Source organism: Diabrotica virgifera, chromosome 3 (assembly GCF_917563875.1).
Source record: "Diabrotica virgifera virgifera chromosome 3, PGI_DIABVI_V3a".
Lineage (NCBI taxonomy): Eukaryota > Metazoa > Arthropoda > Insecta > Coleoptera > Chrysomelidae > Diabrotica > Diabrotica virgifera.
The window spans coordinates 84,479,965-84,501,194 of record NC_065445.1 but is presented as its reverse complement, the minus strand read 5'-3'; the positions used below and the strand labels follow the sequence as shown (position 1 = coordinate 84,501,194).

Sequence of the window (21,230 nt, the reverse complement as noted above, 5' to 3'; positions counted from 1 at the left end):
CAAGATTGCACAGAACAACAGAAATATACTTCATAGAAAGGAAAATATTTAAAAGTATTATAATTGTTTACAGAAATATTTCAGTATTTAGTATAATTTGAATTTCATAGAAGCAGTTTCAGAATGGCATTTTTAATATTATGAAGTTAAACTGAATGTTCTTGTAAAAATTTTAAAAATTTGTATTCAGAAAATTATACTTAACACAAATATTTCAGTTGTAAAAGTAAAATTCAAGTGAAGTAATCAATTGTGTAAAAGACATTTAGAGTTAGTGTGTGATATAATAACAATAGTTTCACAATTATTTGACAAATGTTTAATTTTCTGTAATTTTTTATTTTGTTAATTAAGAAGACTGATACACTCCGAAAAACTTGCAGTAAGCTTCCATTCAAACGTATAGCTGTAGATGTAGTGTCATTCAGTTTATTATTGACTTAACCAACAGAATTATTTTCCTTTCTACGAAAGTCTATTTTTGCTATTCAGACTGACTTATGTTCAACCTTGCGTCAGATACTGCGAGCATCTTGTGACGATAATATAATTTTATCGTATAGAGTACGCCAATGTAAAGGTACTAGTACACTTTAGAAGACCAAAAATAAGCATTGGAAAAGTTTTGGGGTAGTTCTGATTTTTTTCCATTATATATGGATTTTGGGCTGCTGAATCCGAATATGAGGTTTGCGGACAAAATTTCTTGCCGGAACATTGAAACAATCGCGAAAAAATCGAAAAATTTCCGATTTTTTTCACTTTTTTGCTCAAATCTCGAAAACTATTAACTTTTAGTTAATGGTCTGTTAACAGAAATTAAAGTACTTAAAATTATCTACAAATATAACTATTTACTTTTTTTTCAGACGAACCGTTCCGTCTAAAGTACAAGTTGAAAATTGCCAATTTTTAACGGTCTCGGCAAAACCCACTTTTTACATTCCAAAACTTTAGTTTTTATTAGAATGCTGTCTGTTGATACATTTCTCCTAGTTTTCTGTACAAATAATAAATGTTAGTTCATAATATGAATATGGTATGTCTCTTCTCACAGCTTCCATGAATCCATTTCATCGTAAAATACCGAGAATGTCTCTGCTTTTCTCTTAGAGCCACAGAAGATCAGGCACAGATGGAGTCACAGTTTCAGTTGGTGTGAACATTCCCTTCGGATCTTGATTTCTGATAAACCTCGAGGTTTTGTCCTTTCAAAATGTATTACCTCAGGTGCGGGTTTAGTTTTTAGCCGAGGAATGGATTGGTTAGAAGCTGTTGCATGTTTTGGCGCAATACAAGAAATGCCACCCGTGACGTAAAAAGTGTGGTATCAGTCGATTGTATGTACGCTAACCCTTTCTGTCCCAACGCGTCTTTGAAAAAGTGGGTCTGTATTCCCAGCCGTCGTATATATACATTCAAGGTGTTATGGTCTCAATTTACCAAAGCCGAAAATATGCGTTGCTTATAAAATTTTAGACTCATTGCTGTCCCAATGCCGTAGGAATATGTCCGAAAATGTTAGATTATTGTTCCCAAAGCCTCAAAATGTTGGCGCCTAAGACAAGTCATGCATGCCGTATATATTTGTTCACATATTTTAGATATATGCTATATTGTAGCACTGGTGGCAACGCTTATAGGTAGCTGCTAGAAGGTGAAGGAAGCTAGCTACAGAAAAGACCAGAAAAACAAAGAAGCGAATCGAGATACATGTGTGCAAGATATAAAGTCGGCCTTTGCGTAGTGCCATGTTTTGAGGAGTACCACACAAAAGAAAACTTTTAATGTTAAATTACATTACATTATTTTTTTTTAAGTTAGTTACATTTTTTCAAGTTGGTTTTGCTCTCTAATGAGTACTTTTGAAAAGAAAACGTTTAATTTGGTTAAAAAAATCTCATTAAAAAACATGTTTTGGTCATTTATTTGTTTATTTATATGCGACGTATATATAAGGCAATCGGACTGTAAGCATGAAAATACCTTGGGGTTGAGGGACCAACATGCAAATTAAGGCCTTGCATAGAACGGGTTAAAATCAGCGTTTTCACACACCTGTTGTGTAAAGCACGGCTGGTCAATTTTCTGCGGATCGCCTGCGATTGCTGACACTTCCAGGTAAGCAACGCGCTTGCTCAAAGTCTTGTAGCGGCAGTAAGGCCCAGATAGTTGGTCTCACCATTCCTTGCAGGGTTGGCCGTTTTCTCTACAAAGAGTACGGCTCAAGAAAATAGGTTGATGTATTTTCCTCTTTGGGGATTTATTCATCCTATACAGAAGCTGTTCGCCTGGAAGTGTAAGCATTCGCAGGCGATCCGCAGAAAATTGACCTGCCGTGCTTTACACAGCAGGTGTACGATAACGCTAATTTTAACGTACATACAATCGACAAATGCCACACTTTTCATGTCATATGTAGCATTTCTTTTATTGCACCAAAACATGCAGTAGCTCCTAAGCGATCCATTCCTCGGATAAAAAGGAAACCCGCGCCTGAGGTTTATGGAAGTCAGGGAGCTGTTCAACTAATTTATTTTAAAAGGACAAAACCTCAAGGTTTATCAGAAATCAAGATAACAGATCCGAAGGAAATGTTCACACCAACTGAAACTGTGACTCCATCTGTGCCTGATCTTCTGTGGCTCTAAGGGAAAAGCAGTGACATTCCCGGCCTTTCAGGACGGAATGGACCCATGGAAGCTGTCACACGAGACATAACATACCTATGAACTAACATTTATTATTTGTAATGAAAACTAGGAGAAATTTATCAAATGACAGCATTTTAATAAAAAATAAAGTTTTGGAATGTAAAAAGTGGGTTTTGCCGTGACCGTTAAAAATTGGCAATTTTCAACTTGTACTTTAGACCGAACGGTTCGTCTGAAAAAAAAAGTAAATAGTGATGTTTGTAGATAATTTTAAGTACTTTAATTTCTATTTCCAGACCATTTACTAAAAGTTAATAGTTTTCGAGATTTGAGATAAAAAGCGGAAAAAAGCTAAAATTTTTCGCTTTTTTCGCGATTTTTTCAATGTTCCGGCAAGAAATTTTGTCCGCAAACTACATATTCGGATTCAGCAGCCCAAAATCCATATATAATGAAAGAAATCAGAACTACCCCAAAACTTTCCTAGTCAAAACACAATTTTATTGAATCATTCTTCAAGATTTTTTTTCTCAGAACCTTTGTTAAAAATGAACATAAAACTTTCTACATCTTAATGTCTAACTCTTAGAGAATATAAAAAATAATTCTTTTTTTATTTATGCACATACACTAATATTGTAGAGGGCGCCAAAATCGAGGCCTCGAAAAAAAGTGGTTCCGATGGCGGACCGTTAATCTCAGAATTGGGATCTCTGAAACAAAAAAATCGTACTGCATTTGAAAAAGAAAGGTTTCTTACGTGATAATTTACCACCGTTAGTAAAAAATTCCGCAAGAAAAAGATTTTACGGAAATTTGAAAAATTTTTGTGAAAAAATCGTCCGTTTTTCTTCAGTTTTTTATGGTTAAAAATATTTATTTTTTATTTTTTGGTCAAATTGTAGTAAATTGTCACGTAAGAAGCCTATCCCAATCCTGATATTAACTGTCCGCCATCATTTTTCGTGGCCTCGACTTTTGCGCCCTCTACAATATTAGTGTACGTGCATAAATAAAAAAAAGATATAGTTTTTGTACTCTCTAAGATATATTAATATGTAAAAAGTTTTATGTTCATTTTTAATAAAAGTTCTGAGAAAAAAATTCTTGAAAAAAATTAATATTTTTGGTCTTTTCCTTAAGCAAAACATGTTTTTATACCGACTTTGATAGTATAAAAGACGTAACGCAAAGCCATTTGATTATTCTCGGTGCGTTAAACTGAGAATAATCAACAAGGTATACTAGGTGAGTTAAGTATATCCCGACCATATTCCGAAACCTTCCGAACCCCGTCGTCTTGGCGAGCTGACCGATTTCGACGGTTCACAAACCCCCATCTCTTACGAGAGCTGATCGTAGATCCTTACATGACTTTCCCCCTGGCCAGTTGAGCGAGTTGAGCGTGATGTCCTCTCCTTATATGTTCATTTCAAATTAATAAATAAATGCAATTCCGAATCCACGCGATCGTCGTTTTGTATTATTCATTCACGTTTCAAGTATCGTTACATCGGCCCGAGGTTTACGAAAGTCCGATATGTAGATTGAAATTAACAAATAAATTAACAAGTAATTAACGCTAATTACCTTATGTTTTGTATGTTTTGGCTTTAAAATAAATATCTTAAAAAACTAATCCTCTCTCCGACTGAATTTGTTACGCGATACCATCACAATCTAATGGTTGACCATATAACATCAACCACAATTACAGAAAATAATATTGAATTGGAGTCAATAATTATAAGACCAGAGTTCCAGTACCTACTTAGAAAACTAAAAGAGCGTAAAGCCCCTAGTATAGATCAGGTTAAAGCAGAAATGATCCTGGCAACAGGTAAACTGAGGGTAGACATAATCTACAGGATCTGGCAAAGCATATGGCAAACATGTAAGTGGCCGAATAACTGGACCACTTCACTTTATGTATCCACAAAAAAGCCAAAGAAATATGCGTCAATTGCCGCACCATTGCCCTTATACCACAAGCTACTAAAGCCATGCTGCAGATTATCTTAAAAATACTTAAGTCATACCTGCTCCCTGAAATACCAGAAAAACAGACATGATTTATGTCAGGAAGGGTCACCAGAGATTCTGAACTTAAGACAGATCATCGAAAAATCAAGGGAGTTCAATGTAAGTTTATTGATTGCAGGGTTACAGTAGAGTATTTGACTGTTTCAGATATGACAAAATGTGGAAAAAATCTGGACGAAATGGGTGCTATAAAACACCTAGTGGCATTGCTAGTAAACCTCTACGTAGAAAACTCACAAAAGTAAGGGCACATGAAGAACTGTCAGAGACGTTCAGGGTAGGCATTAGTCTAAGGAAAGGCTGCGTACTAAGCCTCTTCTATCTAACGTATATGGAGAAGGCATTATGCGTGAAGCAGTCTCAGAAGGGGAAGGAGGCATACCTATCCATTGGCGGCAGAAGAATCAACGACTTAAGGCATATGATATTAATTCCAGACAAAGCTCACCAAAGTAAGGAAAAAGCCACAACATCACCATGGATACACAGATAAAGTTTGTAAAAACAACGGTTTTCTCCATTTTTCTATATGGATCTGAATGCTGGTCTTTGAAGGAAGTTGTTAGACGCACTCTAGATTCGGTTGAAATTTTTTGCTGGCGATGAATGTTGCGAATAACCTGGACAGCAAGAATATCGAACTAAAATATTCTTAGACATCTGTGCGTTACAAGTAGGCTTTAAAACATTGTGACCGAAAAAATCACCGCTTACTTTGGTCATGTGGTGCATAGAGATGGTCTGGAGAAGTTGACATTGCAAGAGATGCTGCAAGGAGTGACAGCCCATGGAATATCACTAACAAGGTATGTGGACCACACTACAAAGGGGGTCAAAGATCCACTACTTTGTTTCAGAGTTGCAAAGGATAGAGAAAAATTGAGACAGTTTAAGATAGCATATGCCTACTTCATCATCATCATCTTGGTGCTACAGCCCTTAGAGGGTCTCGACCTTCTCAAGCTTTCTACGCCATTCTGTTCTGTCTCTTGCTTGCATTTTCCAGTTACCGACTCCAATCTTCTCGGCATCTTGTATTACCCCGTCCATCCACCTCATCTTTGGTCTACCCCGTCTTCTCATTCCCACGGGTTGCGCTGTTAGAATCTTTTTTATCATGTTCGATTCAGGGGCCCGGGCTACATGTCCTGCCCACTGCAGGCGGTTTCGCTTAATTATAGTGATAATATCTTTTCCACCAAACGTATGCTTGTAGGTATTCTGCAGTTCAAAGTTATATCTACGCCTCCATATTCCGTTCTCACAGACCGCTCCGAATATCTTACGTAGCACCTTTCTTTCAAAAATCGATAGAGCGGATTCATCTGTTTTAGTTAGCGTCCATGCCTCTGATCCATATGTGAGAACGGGGACTATCAATGTTCTATATAGCCTTATACGAGTTTTTTGAGACAGACGTTTGTTAGCTAAGTACTTTGATAGACATGATAACATCTGTTTGCAATTATTGTTCGTCTTTTTATTTCCCCTGATGTGTTATTATTGGGGTTAACCGATGTTCCTAGATATATGAACTCTTTGACCGCTTCGAAGTTTTGGTCATTGATGATTAGATCTGCGTCAACATTTCCAGCTCTTGTGTTTGTGTTAGTCGCCATGAATTTGGTTTTATTTCGATTTATATGTAACCCCATTCGTTCTGCTGCTGCTACTAGCTCGGTTAGGATTTCCGCAGTTCTCGCTCTGGTTCTTGTTATAATGTCCACGTTGTCTGCATATGCTAGAATTTGGACAGATCTATTGAATATTGTTCCCCTGCTATCTATATTAGCGTCTCGTACGACCTTTTCTAATGCTACATTAAAAAGTTGACACGCCAGCGCATCTCCCTGCCTTAACCCCCTATGTATTTCAAATGGGGTTGACGAGTCGTTTTGAATTTTTACTGCTGATATCATCTTCGCCATTGTCACTTTTATCATACATATAAGTTTTTTTGGAATTCCTAACTCATTCATAGCGTTGTAGAGACTTGGTCTTAAGACACTGTCATATGCAGCTTTAAAGTCGACAAAAATATGGTACATATCTATGTTAAACCCTTGCGCTTTTTCCAGGATCTGTCGTAGTCTAAAGATCTGGTTAATGGTTGAACGTCCACGCCTGGATTACGGTAAATTACGGTTCTTGAGATGCGCGAATTAATAAACTATTTACGCCTGCACTTAATATACATAAATTTCCTCAAATATGTTTTAAATGCTGAAATCTGTTTCATTAAAAATTCTCCGTTTTAATCATGCATTTTGGAGTTACACGTGTTTACATTTACGTGGGCACACATAAATAGCACCGTGGGAGGTAGTAGCTCTTTACTTTCGGTTCAATTGCTTTTATAATGAGAATAAGATGTAATTTAGTAAATGAAGGGGGATAAATCGAACGTTTGATGTATTCAAAAATTTAATTTGCTGCTGTCGGAATAAACAGAAGAGCACAAAAGTTTAAATTGTATCTACCATTGTTATCTTATTAAGAATACACATCTTTTGTTTGATAATTATCACTTAATAATTAGACAAGAGCTATAAAATTACCGATTTGCATCCCGAGTGACACTTTGAATGTTTTAATTTCCCGAACCGATGGGAACGGAAATAAAACAAATTGTCATGAGGGCAATACAAATCGGTAATTTTTAAGAGCTCGAGTGTAATTCGGTAATAGTACGTTCTTTAAAGGTAAAATATTGCAAAACCTCTAAATTTTAAAGAACCGCTTGGATTAACATGAAATTTGGCATACACATAGCTAACGAGTCAAAGAAAAAAGTGATATTATGCCGATGTGTGCTTTTGCCCTAGGGGTGAATTTCACCCCCTTTTGGGGATGAAAAATATATGTTCGAAATAAGTCCGGAAATAAATAATATTACTAATTCTAAGCAACTAGAAAGTTTTTTCTAGAAAGTTTTTCACCAAGTTAATACTTTTTGAGTTATTTGCGAGTGAATATGTTAATTTTTCTACAAAATAACCACGTTTTCAGACGGTTTTTCGCAACTAACTCAAATACATTTTCGAAAACATAATTTCGAAAAACATGGTGTATATATTAGGTCACTATACCTAGCAGAAGCAGAGTTACAGCTAATGAAAAATAGGTTCATATTCGTCAAATTCCAAATCGAATATTTTAACGTGCCATAATCAAAAAACGAAGCACGTTTTTGGGGAAAACTAATTTTAACTTTTTTAAAGTGTTTAAAAAATGCTTATTTTTGTTTTTTTTTTATTTTTTAAAAAAATTTTTAGCATCAAAAGTAAACAAGTTACGTTCAAAATAAAGTTGGTCCCTTATTTTTGGTAAGAAATCGGGAAAATCACCCCCTAATTAGCATTTCAAATGAACTTAATTGTTACCACTTCACAAGTTTTTTACTCGCGTATGTATTAATCATACGATCTGTAAGTTTCATCGACTCAAAGTCCTTATTTTCGAAAGAGCTGTAGTTAAAAAAAAGGACAACAAAAAACTGGGTACACCAAGCACAAGATAGAACACTTTGGAGACAAACAGGGGAGGCCTATGTCCAGCAGTGGATTGAGAGAGGCTGATGATGATGTAGTTAAAAGACTTGAACGAGTCACTTATTACGAGTGTATACAAATTTAGAAACACCGAATCTTAACCAATTTTTGTCTTACAGAAAAACAAAAAAATACAAAATATTCAGAAAAGTAAAGCCGACTTTTTTTGTTGTTTAAGATTTTTGGTATCTAACAATTTTTAAGTTATTTTGAAAAAAAGCATTTTTTTTTAAATTAAAATTTTTACAAATTTTACTTTACAACCAATTTTTTTCAAAGTAACTCGTGAAGCGGTAACAATAAATTTTAGTTAAATTGCTAACTGGGGGGGGGGGGGGGATTTTCCTGATTTTTTTTGCCAAAACAAAAAGAACCAACTTTATTTTGAGCGTAACTTGCTTACATTTGATGCTACAAATTTTTTTATAAAAGCAGAAATAAAGCTTTTTTAAACACTTTAAAAAAGTTGTGATGTGTTTTCCCCAAGAATGCTTCATTATTTGGATGTTTCACATTGAATTATTCTATTTGGAATTTTTCGAATATGAACTTATTTTTCATTAGCTATAACGCTACTTTTCCTAGGTATAGAGACCTAAATATACACCGTTTTTTTCACTTTTTTATAGGCTATAGTTTTGCTAAGAATATTTTTTTCGACAAGATGCTTAGGTTTTGAGTTATTTGCGAAAAACTGTCTAAAAACGTGGTTATTTTGTTGAAAAATGAACATATTCACTTGCAAATAACTCGAAATGTATTGATTTGGTGAAAAAACTCTGGAGAACAAAAGTTGCTTAAAATTAGTCAGTTTATCCATTTTGGGACTTATCTTGACATATATTTTTTCACCCTCAAGATGGGGTGAAACTCACCCCCAGAGCAAAAGCACACATCGGTACCATATCACTTTTTTTCTTTGACATGTTAGCTATGCGAATTCCAAATTTCATGTCAATACAAGCGGTTCTTTAAAATTTACAGCAAAAACCGTGAAATAATGTACATACTACATATAAGATTATTTCATGAATAAAATTGTACTTTTAAATAATTTTAACTAAGAGTTCATTGGCATCTTCGCGTGAATATTTGCTAAACCTACTCATGATGTTAATTTGGACAAGTTGTAAATCGTTAATTGTGATTGTCACTGAATGTTTATGTAATTTTAAATTTTGAGTAGCAACGAAGGTCACCTGACGTGCTACTTCGGAACATAAAATTATCAAAAGAAAATATCAACATTAATATCATTCGAGAATGAGAATAAATTTAAAAAAATGCGACAATTTTTCGAAAACTTGTTGCCTGGCAATATACACGATGGCCCGCAGGGCTCGAGTGACTATTGCAGAATGGCAACAAGTTTGAGAAACAAACTGGGTTTACTGGTATTATCTTCTTATGTATTACTAACGTGTGATATTCGAAAGATTATTTTCTAATACGCACCTAACAAATTGAAGTTTTTGTAAATAAACATTCAGTGACATTTATCATAATTAATGTTTTACAACTTGTCAAAGTGGACAGCATAAACAGGTTTAGTAGATAAGATAAGGTATCAATAAAATATTTGTTAAAATTATGTATAAATACGGTTTTTTTTCATGAAATAATCTTATAGATTTACACTCAAGCGCTTAAAATTGTCGATTTGTATTGCCCTCGTGACAATTTTATTATAGATTCAGAACTAACTGAAAGGTTATTTTGGTTAATTTTCGTAAATAATATGTATAGTAGTATATGGCTTAACACCCCATATGGGGTTTCGCCGCTTTCGCTTTCTAGATCCATTTTACGGGGTGGATCAGTCCCCATGATCATTGTATTTGTTCACTAATATGTCTCCATTTCTTCCGGTCTATTGCCCTCTTTCCATTTTGTAATTCCTGCTCCTCTTAGGTCCTCTTCTACTTCAGTTAACCATTTCAATCTGGGTCGACCACGTCTCCTTTTTCGTCCTGGTTGCCACAATACCATAGCTTTTGATACTGATTCCGGTCCTTGTCTCCATATATGACCTAGCCATTTGGTTCTTTGTACTTTTATTTTCTTTACTATATCTTCACCATTTAATTCTTCTAAAATTTCTTTATTCGTTCTCCTTCTATAGTCTTGTTCTTCGATTCTCACTGGACCCAGTATTTTCCTTATTATCTTTCGTTCATTTATCCTTAATTTCTCTTCTTTTTTGTCATAGTCATGGTTTCTGCTGCATACATCGTTATTGGTCTTATTATTGTTTTATATATATTCATTTTTGTTTGTTTGGTCAATATTTTAGTCTTTAGTAGTTTTCTATTTGCTTGGTATACCCGGTTTGTCGCAGTTATTCTTTCTTCGATCTCCGTTTTTCTTTCCCCTTTGTTATTTATCATAACGCCCAGGTATTTAAATTTCTGTACTTCCTCGAATTTTTTATTTCCTATCCTTATCTCTCTGTTTTGTTCTGCTTTTCCGAGTCTCTTTAATTTTGTTTTTCTTTCATTAATTCTTAGTCCCATCTTCTTTCCCTCTTCTTCTATCTCCATTATTAATTTTTTCATGATTTTTCGTGTTTTTGTTACTATTGCTATATCGTCTGCATAGGCGATTAGTTGGTAACCTGATGCTCTTAGGTTTCCCTTGTGGATCTTTCTTAACACAAAATCTACTGTCAGGTTAAATAGTGTTGCTGACAGTGAGGCACCTTGTCGCACTCCTTTATTTATTTCGAATTCTTCTGTTTCCCCTTTTTGTGTTTTTTTAGGATACTTATTTTTGATTTATTCATAGACATTTTTATTAGGTTTCTTAGTTTTTTACTTACTCCTTGATATTTTAGGACTTTCATTATTTCCTTTCTCTTTATTGAGTCAAAGGCTTGTTCAAAGTCTATAAATAATATTTCTATTTCATGTTGATGTTCGTGTGCTTTTTCAATGATTTGTTTAATGGTATGTATTGCATCTGTTGTTGATCTGCCTTTTACGAAACCGCATTGGTATTGTCCTATGATATTTTTTGTTTCATCTGTTAACCTTTTTTGTATTATTGACGATAATATTTTATAGGCAACGTTTAATAGTGTAATACCTCTGTAGTTCTTACACTCATGCTGGTCGCCTTTTTTATGGATCGTTATAATCTGTCCAATTTCCCACACGTTCGGCATTGTCTCCTCTTTCCATATTTTCTTAATCAATTCATGTATTTTTTCATGCAATATGTCCCCTCCGTATCTTATTAGTTCTAGATTTATTCCGTCCTTCCCAGGTGCCTTTCCATTATTCCCTTTCATTATAATGTTTTTTACTTCTTCTAATGTTGGTTCCTGTGTGTTCGTTTCTTCTTCGTCCTCGTCTTCTATTTCATCATTTATAACTGGTTCAATTAGTAATTCTTTAAAGTGACCTGTCCATATTTCTTTATACTCTTTCTCTTTCTCTACAATTTTACCTTGTTTGTTTTTTATTCCTTTTAATTTACCTTTGAATGCTCTATTGTTTTCTTTTATTTTATTATAGAATTTTTTTGAATTTCTGTTATATTTTTCGTTCTCTATTTCCTGAATCTTTAGATCTATCCATTGTCGTTTTTGTTTTCTGTTAATTTTTTGCCCTCATTTCTCAGTAGTTCGTAGTTTTCTCTGTCTTCTGCCGTGTTCGTTCTTATCCATTTTAATCTCGCTTCCACTTTTTTCCATCATTTTTTGACATTAGATGTTGTACCATTCTTTTTTCTTCTCCTTCTTCTTTTTGCCAATTGTTTTTTCTGCTGCTTCCTGTATGGCGTCTTTTATTCAGCTCCACTCCCGTTTCACATCAACACATTCTTGATTGTCTTCCATTATTAGATATTTTTCCAGTTCTTCCTGATATCTCCTTCTTACTTGCTCTTCTTTTAGTTTTTCAGTGTCCCATTTCGTTTGTTTGCTTTTATTTTTACTCCTACATGTTTTTTGTTTTATTTTTGCTGTAAATAATATGACAGTTGTAAAAACTAGAAACTAGAAACTAACGTATAAATTCATTATTTCGTAAACCGGAGAGTTTAAGGAAAAATCCCGAAATAGGTCAATTTTTATTTTTAAATTACAGTTTTTTGGCATATATATGCCAAAGCAAAGAAATTAAAGTCCGAATTGAAACTGCAAGGCAAGCATTTATAAAAATGAAGACACTGCTTACAAAGACCTTCAGTTGCCTCTCGGAATGGAAGCTTGGACATTGAAAAGGCAACATATAAGAAAAATAGTAGCGTTCGAAATGTGGTGTTACAGAAGAATGTTGAAAATTCAGTGGGTTCAAAGGATTACCAATATTGAAGTGCTACGACGTTTAAATAAGGAGTTAGAAATTATGAACAGTATAAAAACAAGAAAACTAGAATATTTGGGTCACATTACCAGAGGAGAGAAATATGAGCTGCTGAGAGTTATTATGCAAGGAAGGATTCAAGGAAAAAGAAGCATAGGAAGAAGACGCATCTCCTGGCTGAGGAACCTTAGAGAATGGTTTAACTGTAGTTCATTACAACTGTTCAGAGCAGCAGCCAACAAAGTGACCATAGCCATTATGATATCCAACCTCCGCTAGGAGATGGAACTTTAAGAAGAAGAAGAAGAAGGCATATATATCATACTAGTGACGTCATCCATTTGGGCGTGATGACGTAATCGCTAATTTTTTTAAATGGGAATAGGGGTCATGTGATAGCTCATTTGAAAGAGCATTTAAGTCTCTATTCAATAATATAAAGATTAACATAATTATTTATACAGGGTGTCCAAAAAAATATTTTTTTATTTAAATTATTTGACACAAAAAGATGAATGTATCATAATTTATTTAATTCTAAACACATTTTACTGCAGTAGATGATCTAAACGGGTGTCACTACAGATATAGGGAATTCTGTGTGTTAGAGAGAGAGGTATGTGATGTCACAGCTGATATAGGAAAGTATGTGTGTTAGAGAGAGAAACATGGTATCTCTGCTGCTATTGGTCCGATTTAAACGTACGACGGCTCGTTGGAATGGGCGGGAGATAACGAATACAAAAAAACATGGCGGCATAGTGTCAAAAGGGCGCTTTCCGATGTGACGACGTCCGATGGGGCGCGTTCCGATGTGACGGCGTTCTAGCGCTGATCGATCGGTGCGCGATACCAGATGTGCGATCGGTACCTTAATTTTTCGCGGAACGCGAAGCAGATGCGCGGTCGGTACCTTAAGTTTTTCGCGGATCTCGTAGATACGAAGCGCGCGGCTGGTAATTTTGGAATTTAAATAAAACAACAACATAATGCAATTTTTTTATTAAAAGAACTTAAAAGGAACACAGGCGGCGCAGCGGTGCGCGATACCAGATGTGCGATCGGTACCTTAATTTTTCGCTTTGCGCGAACCAGAGGCGCGGTCGGTACCTTAATTTTTTCGAGGAAGGATCTCGTAGATATGAAGCGCGCGGCTGGTAATTTTGTAATTTAAATAAAACAACAACATAATACAATTTTTTATTAAAAGAACTTAAAAGGAACACAGCAATCTTTATTCGTATATAGTTACAATTTTGTTTAACAAAGTTTTTAATTGTTTTAATAGACCGTCTTCAGGGCAGGGTATCCCAAAAAGCCCCCAACTGAACGTTCCTGCTGCTACAACTTTACGTGTGTATTCGCTGTACTTATAATAGGTATTGTTTTGAAAAAAGTAAATAAACCCATCCGTGTACCGGAATGCTGATGTTATTTTATTTGGTATTCCGGGGAAGAGATCATTTATTGGGCCGCGGTTTAAGACATCTCCAGCTTCATTAAATTCAATGTATGAATTATCATTGTACAATAAATATGTTTGACCGCTGTTTGTTTGAAATAAGGCATTTATTTTGGTTCTCGTAGGTATAGAAGGAAACATAAAACTTTTTTGAAGTTGTAAATTAGGGAAAGATGCGTCGTAATACCGATTATTGCTTACAGTTATTAAGTGTCCCTCGGAATTCTGAAAAACATGTGAAACTTGCGTAAACCTCAACTCTTTAGGGAGATAATCAGTAATTAATTCTGGATGTTGTGGAAGACGCATCTCATTTAAATCAAACTTCCATAAATATTTGTCAGACCCAACGTACATGCGATAATTTGGAAACTGTGGAGATGTAGCTAGAAACATGAAATCGGGATACTGAAGTAGACAGATGTTTTTTATTGCAGGTGTTGTCGGCAAATAGATCCTATTTTTCGAAAGTGTTGTTTGCGTAACTGGGGCTGTTGACATCGATGTGGGGGCTTCTGTTTGTCCATATAGCCTGCTCATTGCCTTTTTATCATCATCACCAAAACTTGTCACATCTTGTTGATACCAAGGATACATAATAGACGAATCGCTATTACTATGTTCTAGTCCAAGGGTATGACCAATTTCATGCAGTAGGACAGCCAAAAAATTGGCTTCACCATCAGGAGCTCTGCCATTTCCTGCATACCACCGTTCATTGGCATCAAGATGGATTTCGATGCAATCGTTTACGCCAGGATAGTATGCGTGAGCTAATACTTTTCCAGGACCATCGAAATTAAATGGGCATTTAGAGGTTCCTTGACAACTTGCTCGAAAACTATGATTATTTGACACCACAGTTATAGTAATATCCGGCTTTGAAGAAGGTATTATTACTCGTTTAAACTTTAAATTAGATATTTTCTCCCATCTAACGAAAGCGTCTTCAGCAAGATGTATATAAACTGGATTACTAACAGCTTGAGGAAAATACCAACTTAATGTCGTTTTATTCCACTTCGAATGAATTGCATAGTTATTGTCGCCAACAGAACATCGAGGCTTATTCATCATCATATTCATAGTATCATTATTTAATGTTCCGGTCACCGGAAGATTGTATCTTTCTTGAAATTCAACTAAGGCCATATCTATACTAGAAATAGCATTACTTGATGTATTTAGATATCCAAATCGTTTAAGAAAAGAACTAGCATACTCCAGAGTGCTATTCTCTGCATACACAGATACAGAGAGCAACAATAAGACATGTAAACAGACAAGCATCTCGATTTATACTAAACCCAAAATTTTTTGGTAAAGTTATTTAAGAAAATATTTGAAGTAAAAATCGTTGAAAATAATTAAAATTGATAATTCACATATCGCATAGGAAATAGCGGTTGAAGGTCTAATCACATTACTATGCAATTCTTCGTTATCATACCGCATTTTGTTATTGAGCTATATTTCTTATCATGTGCAGAGAAAATGTTGGAATTTTTCAATGATTTTACAATGATAAAACTGAATATAATTTTGCGCACGCAAACATTCTACAACACGTCATAGGGTGAGGCACGCAACCATATAAATTTCAAAATGCACCTCAGGACGGTATATTCCATAGTCTATTCCCTACTGTTAGTGTGCGCTCGTTGTGGTTCAACTAGTTTTCAAAGGTAAGTGTTCTCTTAATTATTCTTTATTAAATATTTTCGATGTTTCTTGTTTGATTTTGAATAAAACTTAATGTTTTCTGCTCCGCCATTTATAAAATCTCTTCATTCCAGCTGAGATTTATTATTTCGACATTAAATAATTGTCTAACTATCGTCATTTTGAATGACATTTATTTTTTATTTTCTCGTAATTATTCGTTTTTAAATCTTTTCGGTTTTTCAAGTTTTTGGTCAGCTATTTATAAAATTCCTTCATTCCAGATGAGATTTATTATTTTAGCACCTGATTGTCTACAAAAAGACCTCATGCCAACATGACAATTAATCTTTTTTATTTTCTCATAATTATTCTTTGTTAAATCTGTTCGGTTTTTCTTGTTTGTTTTTATTAATGTTTTCTGCTCTGCTATTTATCCCTTCATTCCAGATGGGATTTATTATTTCGACATTTGATTTTCTACAAAAAAAAAAAAAAAAAAAAACCCTTGATGTTAGCATGCTGAATGCCAAGTATTCGTCATTCTTTGTAATTATTCTTTGTTAATTTTTAGTCATGGATGCGTGTGGTAGAAAAGTACTCGATGTCGTTGAAGCAATTAGAAACCTGAAATGGGTTTTTATTGACAATGCGGATAAGTTTGAGTACGAAGCCGAGCGAGCTGTTATAAGAACAAGAAGGTACACGGTAGAAGAGTGTAACGAAGAAGCTACCAAATACCACAAGGGAGCAAGAATATGTGAAGACTATCTCTCTGACGTAATATGCATGTGTTGCTTTTTAAAAAAAATAAAAAATCTAGGGCTGACTGATTTCTTAAATGACCTAAAAGATGTTCTACCTACTGAAGATGAAGGGGTAGATACTGTAAATACATGTAGATATAATTAATAAATAATATATTTTATTTTGTAGTTTTCATTTCAAAACAACATATCGTTAAAATTGGAGGAATTTATGAAAAAGATCAAGGAACTAAAGGAAAAAATAAAACAATTTGAAGATAAACAAATAATGTTTAAGTCTTTTAGTAAACTGCACTTAAGGACACCCATAAGTAAACCGTACACTATGTAATTGTTGTTTTAATAAATTATTATAATACTAATTGACTCTTTTATTTATTTATAATTAAGAAATAAAACAAAAAATAATATAATATATTTTTATTTTTGCATTAAAAAAGTATCATACAACCAAAATACATTAGATAAAGCACAAATACATTTTTCACTATTATGATAAAAACAAGCAGGTTCCTTAACTTCTAATGTTGGTTGTACATCCAATTCGTATAAAGGAATAGCAATGTATTTTTTTAAATAATTTTTCTTTTCCATGATAAGGATATCGTTCAGAATTAAGGAACATACGAATATTTGTTAAATTGCAGTGATCAAATTTACTCATATCTTTCAGCATTTTTCCTTTTCGACCATCATGGAAAGCTACTACAATATGACGAGGACTTTCTAATTTTATAGTTGTTTTTACTGGCCAAGTATGACGTGTTGAATTATTTAAAGTGAGATATTCAATTAATTCCCAACTTCTAAATTTTATAGGTAGTTCCGTATTATTACGAACTATTTTGTTTAGCCGCAATTGTTCGCTAATATTAGGTAAAATATGAGGTACATTCCAATAAAGTTTATTAATTTCAATTTTTGGTTTTTCTGTTTCATCTGTAGCAATAATAGCATCAATATCATCTTTTTCTCGTATCAAGACTAATTCCTGTCTCATATTAATGATAATTCTTTGAAAATCTTCAACAGGAAACATAGAATAGTAAAACTAGTCAGATCATGGAATGGGCGATATGGTGCTAAAAATTTAATTTCTAGTGCCCGGTTTCATAGCAGAAAAATATTCAATGACAATTTAGTAGCTATAGAACTGATTAAATCAGATCTAGTTTTTAATAAACCCTTGTACATTGGCATGACTGTTTTAGATATATCAAAATTATGTATGTACCAATTTCATTACGACTATATGCTTCCAAAATTGGGCGCAGATAAATGTAATTTAATGTATATGGATACCGATAGCTTTATTTATGAACTGTACTGTCATGATGCATATGAGGAAGTAATAAAACAAGATCTATCAAAATTTGATACATCCGATTACGCTGTAGATAATATCTATAATATTCCTCGAGTAAATAAAAAAGTTTTAGGAGTAATGAAGGATGAAAATAAAGGAGAAATTATGACAAAATTTGTGGGATTACGATCAAAAATGTATACTTTTAAAGTTCAATCTGGTCGAATCACTAAAAAAGCAAAAGGGACTAAATATAATATAGTAAAAAATGTTATAAAATTCGATGATTATGTAAACTGTTTAAATGATTTTAAGGAACAAACTGCTACTCGACACTCCATTCGGTCATATAGCCATAACGTTTATAGTATAGAACAAACAAAAATTGCGCTAAGTCCTTATGACGATAAAAGATATTTAATTCCAAATAGTTTTAGAACCCTACCATTGGGACGTTACAGTATTTTAGAATAGATTTTTTTTTGTAGATGAATGTTCCATCATTGACCGACCTGTCTATCAAAAAAATCTGTGAAACAACAGTATCAGCATCATATTTCATCGAGCAGTCCCCCTTGCCGTGGACATTAACAAAAATAATATTAAAAAAATTTCCTTTATATAAATGGGAAACGATGATAAGCAGTGCTAAAAATGATCCTATTCCTTCATATAAAGGAATAGAATTTATTGCTTGCTCTAAACACATACCGTCACATTTAAGAAATGTCGTATTAGGAAAGTCAGATTGGGGGAGTATATTTGAAGATGATGTAGATGAATGTTCCATCATTGACCGACCTGTCTATCAAAAAAATCTGTGAAACAACAGTATCAGCATCATATTTCATCGAGCAGTCCCCCTTGCCGTGGACATTAACAAAAATAATATTAAAAAAATTTCCTTTATATAAATGGGAAACGATGATAAGCAGTGCTAAAAATGATCCTATTCCTTCATATAAAGGAATAGAATTTATTGCTTGCTCTAAACACATACCGTCACATTTAAGAAATGTCGTATTAGGAAAGTCAGATTGGGGGAGTATATTTGAAGATGAACACTCCAGTTATTGTGTATGGGCTAATGGATATTATCTTAAGCAGCATCGCCTAAACGTATGTAAATCATGTTTTTTTGCATTCAAAAATGCTCATGAGACCTTAAATAAATTTTTACTGGTGCGTTACGACCATACTCACGAAGTTTATGATGCTGATGATATCGTTGAATGCGTATATCAGCAACCATATTATTGGTGCAATAGTTGTTTTACTCACGTTTTATTCGATTTAAAAGATTACGAGTCTTGCGTTAATGCATTACATGAAATGCCTAGAAATAACAGGTTTGATGATTCTGAACCAGAAGTCTGAAGTAGGCAGTAATATTGATTCTTTTGAGACGAATGATAGTGTCGAATATCCATAAGCTACTATCTCTCTTTCTCTCTTTTTTTGTAAATAATAAAGATAATATAATGTTATTTTTCTTTCTGTATTTTATTCTATAATAAAGATATATGTAAACATTTTTATTTGTTTTATTATGAGCACTTCCCTCATATGAGGCGCTCAAAGCAACAGTGACCTAATCCACATCCCACAATTTTACCAAAACCCTTTTATTACATTAAAGTTATCCATTAAGAGATGGCTTTAACGTAATAAGAGTGTTTTCGTAAAAATGTGGGGCGTGGGTTAGACCACTGCTGCTCTGAGCGCCTTATCATCACATCATAATAAAAATCTTATACTTTTTATGATAAAACGTTACGTTTTATGTGAATCTTATATGTTTTACGATAAAACGTCACGTTTTAGGTGAAATAAAACTCCAAATTTGCAATTTTTATCATTTATTTAAATCATTAATTACCTTAATTTTATAAAAATAAATGAACTCCCTAAGAGCATTGTTTGTCATATCATCTGGCATTATAGAACAACAAGCATACAATATTTGCAAGGGGTTTAAACTATCTGCAGCATTTTTACAAAAATCTAAAACATTATAATAATATTCACAAAAGTTCAAATTTTCTAACAACTGCATACGAGGTGATAGCACACTAGTGTTAAGTTCAACAATTTGCTTCACTTCTTCTTCATCCATATAGTACTCCACACCATGCTTCTTAACAATAATGAATTTACAATCATCGTAAACTATCGGGGTAACAGTGCAGTATTCTTCGCATGGAAAAGTTGGGTGCATGAGGTCATCAGTTGATTGGAAAAAATCAATTAGTTGTTGTGTGATGATTGAAATAAAGGAATACCATTCGTATGCGCTGAGTGATATTCTGGTAGGTTTATATTGTTGAGATAAAATCACTGCAGGCGAAAATGATCTTGCAGGGCTTATACCACATTGTACTTCATAGCCCGATAACGTGTATTTTGTTGCAAGCAGGTAGAAAACTTCTGATTTGGCGGCAGCCTCATAATTTTCCAAAGCTCTATCTAATTCTTGATTATAGTCTTCGTTGCTAGGCATATCGATGCTAAATTCACAACCACCTGAGGAATACCCACTATCTTGAGAGCCACCTGAAGAATACCCACTATCTTGAGAGCTCATGTTCACTTTTACTGACATTGATACTGAAGCATGAGTTCTTTTATAGTCCCCTACTCCTTGTGGTAAAAACAACCTCTTTGCAAAAAATGTATTGCTATGCGGCGGATTAAAAGATAGATCCTCCTAAACTACGTCATTAACGTTAATCCAGCTGTTATGTTTGCTGTCCATACCGAGCCATTTCACATACATCTTATTGCCTTTTCGTCTAAGTACTTTTTCAACCAAGTAAATGTCAGGGTTTAATGTTTTCTGTAATTCTTCTTCGTAAAACCCCCCGCTAATCGGTATACCGTGCATGTCTTCAAGCAAATACGTTATAGGATTTGTTATCTTAACTTTTACAATTTTAAATAATTCCGTCGTCCAATTGGGCGTGTAGGCCTTTTCAAATAAATGTTTTGTCTTTGAAACACGCACAATGTCACCAATTTTATATTTTCTTGGACCAGCCATTTTTAAATGACTATAACTCTTGTTTAAAATAGCTTTTTCGTTGGATTTGTTGACCTGAGATGGTTTGTATCCCGTTTTACTGTGCCTTGTATTGTTGTATTCCTCGGTAATTACAGGTAGAGCTTCTAACCATTTGTATGATCCATGTAAACTGAAATACTTGTACAACTTTGCTTTTAACGTTCTAATGACTCTTTCACAAATGGCGGCTTTTTTAATCGTGTAGGTGCTGTAATGATTAATTTCGTGTTTTTTCATTAAATTTTGAAATTTTCTGTTATAAAATTCTGTTCCCTGATCGGATTGGAGGTTCTTCGGAAGTCGTCGAGTATGGGCGAGAATATCCGAAAATGCTTGAGTAATTTCCTCGCCAGTCTTGGTCTTTAGAGGGCGTGTCCACACATATTTTGAAAAACAATCAATTACGACTAGTATTAG

At 34.0% G+C, this 21,230-nt stretch overlaps 2 protein-coding genes across 4 annotated transcripts in view; both read left to right on the top strand.

Moving 5' to 3' along the window:
• LOC114327290 (cAMP-specific 3',5'-cyclic phosphodiesterase) overlaps window positions 1–21,230 on the top strand; it is a 1,080,669-nt gene that overhangs the window by 399,642 nt on the left and 659,797 nt on the right. The gene's annotated exons all lie outside the window — the stretch shown is intronic.
• On the top strand, window positions 16,180–19,286 carry LOC126881906 (uncharacterized). Its single transcript, XM_050646633.1, has 2 exons — window positions 16,180–16,558; window positions 16,616–19,286. The coding sequence occupies exons 1-2, from the start codon at window positions 16,256–16,258 to the stop codon at window positions 16,775–16,777; spliced, it is 465 nt and encodes a 154-aa protein (XP_050502590.1). The 5' UTR covers window positions 16,180–16,255; the 3' UTR covers window positions 16,778–19,286.

Excerpts from the sequence above, each read along its gene's own strand:
- LOC126881906 (XM_050646633.1), top strand. The coding sequence starts at position 16,256 with ATGGATGCGTGTGGTAGAAAAGTACTCGATGTCGTTGAAGCAATTAGA. Across the intron at positions 16,559-16,615 it reads TACCTACTGAAGATGAAGGG|TTTTCATTTCAAAACAACAT; the intron begins GTAGATACTGTA and ends TTTATTTTGTAG.